Source organism: Lagenorhynchus albirostris, chromosome 6 (assembly GCF_949774975.1).
Source record: "Lagenorhynchus albirostris chromosome 6, mLagAlb1.1, whole genome shotgun sequence".
NCBI classification, from domain to species: Eukaryota; Metazoa; Chordata; class Mammalia; order Artiodactyla; family Delphinidae; genus Lagenorhynchus; species Lagenorhynchus albirostris.
In genome coordinates this window covers 33571980-33580303 of record NC_083100.1, presented here as the reverse complement: position 1 = coordinate 33580303, position 8324 = coordinate 33571980, and the positions used below count along the sequence as shown (strand labels likewise).

Here is an 8324-nt window from a genome sequence, read left to right as displayed (position 1 = left end):
TTTCTATGGAACCATACGACTATGATGTGAAGAAATAAAAGCCTTTGTTGTTTTAAAGGGCAGGGACAATTGGAAGTTTTGCAGCAGATGGTTACAAAATTTTCCACCCTTAGCTCTCCAAAGAAGATACCAGTTAATGGCTTTGGGAGTTGGGTGTGGAAGTTGTTACTTGGAAAAGACAATTAAATTGATTCTGAACAGATGTGAACCAATGTTACTACATTTATCATAGAGCCTAAAACAGACTATTTAGGCCCCTACACTGTGAGCTTACTTTTCTGAACTACTCCCTTTTATTACTTAGCTCCTTGAAATCAGCATTCTATATCAGGCAAGGCATAGAAAGCTACCACACCCCTCTCACAAACAGCAAATTCTTATTTTTCAGAATAATTTTGGAGTGTTTTTTTAAAAATCATCCTAAAAAACACTACACTCTCCACAAAATTGGCTTTGCTTCTCTGTTTTTTGCACTTGTCTGCCTGGGTCAGAGAAAGAGGACTCCCATCTGTGATACATTTCATCTAGATAAATAGGGCTGGGTTTTCTTCACTTTACATGTAGATTGTTTTAAAAATATATCATTTGTCCCTCGTATTTTTTTTAAAGATTTATTTTATTTATTTTTGGCTGAGTTGGGTCTTTGTTGCTGCATGTGGGCTTTCTCTAGTTGCAGAGAGCGGGGGCTACTCTTTGTTGCTGAGCCAGGGCTTCTCATTGCGGTGGCTTCTCTTGCTGCAAAGCACGGGCTCTAGGCGCATGGGCTTCAGTAGTTGTGGCTCGCGGGCTCAGTAGTTGTGGCTCGCGGGCTCTAGAGCGCAGGCTCAGTAGTTGTGGTGCACGGGCTTAGTTGCTCCGCGGCATGTGGGATCCTCCCGGACAAGGGCTCGAACCCGTGTCCCCTGCATTGGCAGGCGGATTCTTAACCACTGAGCCACCAGGGAAGCCCCTGTCCCTCGAATTTTTTAAGGGCTCTCTTTTTTTCCCCTCTTTTTCAAAAATGATTCCTATTACCTCAGCAGGGAGTTGTCTGGGGCTATAATATGAGGAGAAGAAGCTCATAACTAAACTGGTTTTAGTGGTATTTAAGACAGTATTTTATCCTGTCAGTTTTCATTTTATTAGATGACAGTGCTTGTAATTTCTCCCTCAATAAGCAAAGATGACTTAGATCAGTGGCCTGATGAATAAGCACGAACATTTGATTTAGAAAAGGAGACCATCCTGGAGCTCGCAGAGAGAAAAAAGGATTTCCAACCCCCCACCACACACACTTTAAATGACAAAGCAAAGAAGCAGCACCGTCTTTAAACAACATCTTTCAAGGCAATCAATATCAAGGCTCCCCAGGGTTAGGTGATAAGAATAATAATTTAGAAAGAAAATGAGGAGCCCTTAAAAAATACAAGGAGGCAATGAAACATTTTAAAAGAAAATATTATTAATCCTTCCTATTACCTTGAGGCAGACACTCCAAAAGAAAGAAAGAAGGAAAGAAAAAAAAAGTCCTGGGTGTGAAGGGAAAACTGATGCTTTGGAAGAAAAAGATGAGGACTCCTTTTGCGGGCCGGACGGAGAATGGGAGCAGTCTGACACCCTACCTTGGCCTAAATGATTCAGCCCTCCAGACCCATTAACAAGAGTGGACAAAGAACTGTGAAGTGGAAGGACAGATTCCCCGTAAACCAGTAATAGAAAAGAAAGAAAAACAGAGGAAGCCAAAGTCTCCCATAGAAGGGAACCCAATTAACTGTCTTCGATTTCAGGATCAGTGTTTTCTTGCTGGAGAAGAGGCTCACTGGGGGCAGCAGAGGCAGCAACTTCTGCAAACATGCATCCTGATCAGAAATCCCTCAGGGCTCTAGCGCCTGAAACTGAGCTGGCAGGAGTGAGGGCTCAGCCAGGAGTTAACACTTTTTAAGGCATAGACTTGCTGTGCGTGTGCGTGTGTGTGTGACAGAGAAGCAGATTTTTCCTTTCTCAACATGTCACTTTCCTGCATAGGAATTCATGATATTCCTCGCAGTCCAGCCAGAGAGGAGAAACACCCCCCCCCGCCCCCGCCCCCGCCCCCGCCCCCGTAACTTCTGATCTCGCCGGGAGTAACCAGAGAGAGCGCGCCCGCGCCCAGTGCCTTCAGCCGGGCGAAGATTTGACCGGGAACAAAAGGACGCTCGCCAATCAGAAAACGCTACCCGAGAACAAGGATAACTACTCTTTGTGTTTTGAAAACTCTTTAATTAGCAAATGCCCTTGGTTTCTAATACGCATGAAAACTTTTCTACGGAAATTCTATGGATCAAAATCATTGCTTCTGCGACGAAGGTGGGATCCCGAAGGGCCACGCGTCGCAGAACTAAGGAAAACAAGGCAATCAAATACTCGCTTTAAACCGTACAGTGTTCCTGGACACTCGGCCGCAGGTTTTTTTACCGTAATTTTCCCCAACACTGTCTTAGTTTTCTAATGACTTCACTAAAGCTATACCAGATCCCTAGACTCTGGGCCGTGCGCTCGGTCAAGGCGGGCTGGGGCCTGGGTCCCCCGCGCCCGCCGCTCCCCGGCTCTCTCCCCTCAGAGGGGTCTGCACTTACTCCTGCCTTAAGCCGGCCCCCTCCGCCCGACTCCGATTTCTCCCTGGACGCGGCCCCTCCTCCTTTTAACCGCGGGGAGAGGGGGTGAGAGGGGATTGTGGCCTCACGTGGTCTGAGTCCCGGGAGAGAAAAGCAATCCGCGAGGCGCACCCCTTTCTTGCCCCATACCGAACCCCACATTTAGGATCTCGCTACCTAAAAGCGCCCAGCCAAACCCAGCATTTTCAGCCCGGGGAGAGCTAAAGTGGCTCCGGATTACGTCTCTCTCCGCTGAGGCGCTGCTCTATTCTCAGCTTCTCCTTGCAAAAGCCTTGCCCGGTGTGCGCCCTTCGGTTTAGGAATGTGTATTTTAGTGTATCCGGAAGAGGAACAAATCTTTCAAGCAAATTCCCTTTCTGGTGCACTCCCCCCCTCCCCAGGCGAGCGAATTCAGGGTAAAAGTTTTTCTTAACTTTTCCCTCCCAGCCCCCTGCCCCTCCCCTCAGGAATCCGCCCAGAGCGCTGCGGACAGTGCCTCTCCGGTTCCCTAGCCCGCCCCTTCCGACTTCCACCCAATCCAAAGGCGGCCACACAGAAAACAAAGGCTGCCATTGGGCCTCCCTGGAGCTCGAGGGCCCGCCCCCGGAGTGGTGGTTTGTGAATGGGGGGAGGGGAGGGGGCGGGGCGGCCCGGAACCCTGCAAGCCCGACGCTTCTTCTGGCGAGTTGAGCGGCTCCGAGGCGTTACTCTGCGCTCCCTCCCGGCGGGCGGCGGTGGCTGCGGGCGCTGGGACTCACCAGCCAGGGTTGCGCGGGGCTGGAGAGGCCAGGCCCAGGCCAAGGGCACCGGGATCTCGCAGCTTTGGACGCAGTGTGACTGGATTTCTTGAAAGAACTCGCTGAGCTCTTGGCTCCAAGAAGCCGATCGGACTCAGCGAGAATCAGCCGTTTGGCTAAAACTTGGGGCCAAGATTTTGGGGCTGAAGAAGGAGCGGGGAGTGGAGAAGGAGGCGAAGGAGGAGGAGGCGGCGGCGAGCGGAGCCTCGAGGCGAGGAGGCGGAGCAGCACCGTAGAGGCGGCGGCTTTGGCTAGCAAGCGGCGGCGCCCGGCTCTCGCCTGCTCGGGGGCCGGACTTGTTGTGGGGGGCGCGCGCGTTACTGTGCGCTGTGAGTCAAGAGACTTGGGCAAACTTTGAAGGGTAACCGGAGACGCTTGTTGCTCCTCGCCGCAGAAAAAGCCTCACCGTTACGTCGCGGCGAGCGGAGAAGGCGGCCCCCGCCGGCGCCCCCGGCCCAGGCAGACGAGTTTGGGCCCCCGGCTGCTGCGCGAGTGCCGGGCGGAGGTGGCGGCGGCGCCCCCGCAGCGCGAGCACCCCAGCTGCAGCGCCCTCGGCTGCGCACCGCCCACGGCCCAGCCCCGGCGCCGCGAAGACTCTCATGCGCCCGGCGCGGCGGCGCCTCCCCGGATCCCAGCCTTTCCCGGCTGCCTTGTCGCGATTCTCGGGCTGAGAACGCCGCTGCACCCGCGGCCGGCGATGCTGGGCCCCTGCGCGGCACCGTCGCGCTCGCCTCTGGGCCTGTGTACTCTGGTGATTGCGCTGCTGGGCGCACTGCCCGCGGGCGCCGGGGCGCAGCAGTATCACGGCGAGAAGGGCATCTCAGTGCCGGATCACGGCTTCTGCCAGCCCATCTCCATCCCACTGTGCACGGACATCGCCTACAACCAGACCATCCTGCCCAACCTGCTGGGTCACACGAACCAAGAGGATGCGGGCCTCGAGGTGCACCAGTTCTACCCGCTGGTGAAGGTGCAGTGTTCTCCCGAGCTGCGCTTCTTCCTGTGCTCCATGTACGCACCCGTGTGTACCGTGCTCGATAAGGCCATCCCGCCGTGCCGCTCTCTGTGCGAGCGTGCCCGCCAGGGCTGTGAGGCGCTCATGAACAAGTTCGGCTTCCAGTGGCCTGAGCGGCTGCGTTGCGAGAACTTCCCTGTGCACGGCGCCGGAGAGATCTGCGTGGGCCAGAACACTTCGGACGGCTCCGGCAGCGCGGGAGGCGGCCCCACCGCCTATCCCACCGCACCCTACATGCCCGACCTGCCCTTCACCGCGCTGCCTCCGGGGGCCGCTGACGGCAGGGGCCGCTCAGCCTTCCCCTTCTCGTGCCCACGCCAGCTCAAGGTACCCCCCTACCTCGGCTACCGTTTCCTGGGGGAGCGCGACTGCGGCGCCCCTTGCGAGCCGGGCCGCGCCAACGGCCTCATGTACTTTAAGGAGGAGGAGAGGCGCTTCGCCCGCCTCTGGGTGGGCGTGTGGTCAGTGCTGTGCTGCGCCTCGACGCTCTTCACCGTGCTTACCTACCTAGTGGACATGCGGCGCTTCAGCTACCCAGAGCGGCCTATCATCTTCTTATCGGGCTGCTATTTCATGGTGGCCGTGGCGCACGTGGCCGGCTTCCTGTTGGAGGACCGCGCGGTGTGCGTGGAGCGCTTCTCAGACGACGGCTACCGCACGGTGGCGCAGGGCACCAAGAAGGAAGGTTGCACCATCCTCTTCATGGTGCTCTACTTCTTCGGCATGGCCAGTTCCATCTGGTGGGTCATCCTGTCGCTCACCTGGTTCCTGGCGGCCGGCATGAAGTGGGGCCACGAGGCCATCGAGGCCAACTCGCAGTACTTCCACCTGGCCGCGTGGGCGGTGCCCGCTGTCAAGACTATCACCATCCTGGCCATGGGCCAGGTGGACGGGGACCTGCTCAGCGGGGTGTGCTACGTGGGCCTGTCCAGCGTGGACGCGCTGCGGGGCTTCGTGCTGGCGCCCCTGTTCGTCTACCTCTTCATCGGCACGTCCTTCCTGCTGGCCGGCTTCGTGTCGCTGTTCCGCATCCGCACCATCATGAAGCACGACGGCACCAAGACCGAGAAGCTGGAGAAGCTCATGGTGCGCATCGGCGTCTTCAGCGTGCTCTACACCGTGCCGGCCACCATCGTTCTGGCCTGCTACTTCTACGAGCAGGCCTTTCGCGAACACTGGGAGCGCACCTGGCTCCTGCAGACGTGCAAGAGCTACGCGGTGCCCTGCCCGCCCGGCCACTTCCCGCCCATGAGCCCCGACTTCACCGTCTTCATGATCAAGTACCTGATGACCATGATCGTAGGCATCACCACTGGCTTCTGGATCTGGTCCGGCAAGACGCTGCAGTCGTGGCGCCGCTTCTACCACAGACTCAGCCACAGCAGCAAGGGGGAGACTGCGGTATGAGCCCCGGCCCCTCCCCCACCCTTCCTTCTCCCACCCCCTAGCAGGGGGAAAGGCGCGGTAGGGGAAGAACTGCGGGGTAGGGGGGGGCTTGTTTCTGTCACCTTACGCTCCAGTGAGAAGTGACCTAGAAGTGAGAAGATATAGGTAGAGATATACGTGGGTTTGGAAAAGAGGCCTGAGTGGAAAGACGGTTTGGATGAAAAGACTTCTGGCAAAGACTTGCAGGATGATGACGATCATCATCATGTTAATCCTGTACGGTACGGACCGACCTGGGTCAATCGAAAAGATTGAGATCAGAAGGTTGCTGTGAGTTCTTCTCGGCTCTGGGGCCGAACTGGGACTGTGAGCGATTCCCCTGCTGCAAGACAAGTGGCCTGTCCTCACTCCTGTGAGGCCCGGGTGAAAGGCACAGCTCTGTCTGCGGCGGCTGCTTTGTTGGGAAAAAGGAGGACTCCCTGCAGAGTCCTTGTTAAGCGGTGGTCAAACCGTAATCTCTTTTCACTGGGGCCATACTGGAGCCCAGATGGGTTAATTTCCAGGGTCAGACATTACAGTCTCTCCTCGCCTGCCTCCTCCCGCCTGTCTTTCCTCCTCTGCTCCTTTCAAGTCTTGTAAAGTAAGCATTTTGAAGTCTTGGGAGGCCTGCCTCCTAGAATCCTAATGTGAGGATGCAAAAGAAATGAAGCTAACATTTTGCAGCAAGGGAAAGACGGCGAGTAGTAGGTATTTCTACTACTTTTTTTCTTTTCTGGGGAAGGCAGGAGGAAGAAAGAAGGGTGTTTTATTTGGTTTAATACCCTGAAAAGAAGTGATGACTTGTTGCTTTTCAAAACAGGAATGCATTTTCCCCCCTGTCTTTGTTGTAAGAGACAAAAGAGGAAACAAGTGTCTCCCTCTGGAAAGGAACAACTGTGAAGAAGACAGCAACTTTTATAGGCAAAGCAGCGCAAATCTGAAGTTTCCCTTTGAATGTTAATTTGGTTGCGATAAACATTCCTTTTTAAGGAAAAGTGAAGGGCAGTGTGCTTCCATACCCCTTTCCGTCAGAGGTTCTGAGTTGGCTAAAGGAAATGCAAGGGGTTTTGTTGTGTTTGTTTTAAGTAAATTTAATTCAGAACACATGATCTAACAGGCTCTGTTAAAACGTTCAGGGAAATCTCCCACTTCATTTTTTCTTCTTCCCATAAACCTGCATTTAGGGTTTTTTTTCTATTTTTTTCACTCCAATTTGAATCCTTCAAGATAAAAGGAGAAGCATAATGCCTTTAGCCTCATAATAAAGGAACGTTAAATTTTTTAAAAAGTAAAAAAGCATTTTGTCCTGTTTCCTTTGTTCCATAAATCCGTTTATAAAATATCATGTGTATGCTGACCCTGTCTTTGTGTGGCCGGGTGGGAAGGTGACCTGCAGAAATGACAGTGAGTGGAGCGGACAGTTCAAACCATGGGCCCCATTTTTAAGGAAAGTCATTAAAAGAAGGTAAACTTCAAAGTAATTCTGGAGTTCTTTGAAATGTGCTGGATGACTTAAATTTATTAATCTTAAATCATGTACTTTTTTTTCTATAATAGAACTCCAGTTCTTTTGCGTAATGGGCTAAAGCTGAGCAGAGAATCATGGGAGCTAACCTTTACTCCACCTTTGACACCACCCTCCAATCTGCCAACACTATCCTATTTCTCAAAAGAGTCTTTAAATGCTGTTTTAAATAGTTTTTAAATCATAGAGGGTACTGTCAGGAGTACAAGTTGCTTTATATATGTAATGTTAGGTTGAGTGGAGCTGCTTTTTATATTAAAGTTAACATTGACCTTGTGTTCCTTAAACCTCCAAAACTGTCTGATTTGTCAGATTTTTAAAACTCCCACTACACAGTTTTTGGCATCTTTTGTGTTGTATCTCTTGCATGTGAAATTTGTAAAATAGAGACAAGTGCAGTATGTATATTTTGTAAATCTCCCATTTTTGTAAGAAAATATATATTGTATTTATACATTTTTACTTTGGATTTTTGTTTTGTTTTGCCTTTAAAAATCTACAAGGAAGCCCCACTTTATCACTTGTACAGATCACAAATAAATTTTTTTTTAAATACAAAGTGAACGTATATTTAGTTTATGGTTCCTATGTAAGCCAAAGAATAGAATGTTGTATTATGGAAAGACGGTATGGAGGTATGCCACTGTATGTGTCCCTCATAGAGGAAGATGTTATATATATTAAGGTCTTTTTTTCTTGCCTTTTAAAACACAGAGTGTGATGAATGCCTTCACTGTCCTTTATTTTTTTTTCTGTTGTTGTTGCTTCCGGCCTCTCTCCACACCACCCTACCACACACATCACTAAGCTTTTTCACATCCTGCTCTGGATAAATTACTGAAGGTACAGAATAAGCATCTCTTTTAGAGGGGTGCTGTGTGATCCATGTTTTTACTACCCTTCAGGCATACACTCCATATTTGAAAGAGGACTAGATATGTTTGGTCCAC

At 51.9% G+C, this 8324-nt stretch overlaps 1 protein-coding gene across 1 annotated transcript; it reads left to right on the top strand.

The window, feature by feature from the left end:
- The first annotated feature begins 3268 nt into the window (after positions 1 to 3268).
- On the top strand, positions 3269 to 8095 carry FZD7 (frizzled class receptor 7). The gene has a single exon (XM_060152315.1). It carries the CDS (start codon positions 4107 to 4109, stop codon positions 5829 to 5831), a length of 1725 nt encoding a protein of 574 aa, XP_060008298.1. The 5' UTR covers positions 3269 to 4106; the 3' UTR covers positions 5832 to 8095.
- The last annotated feature ends 229 nt before the right edge of the window (positions 8096 to 8324 follow it).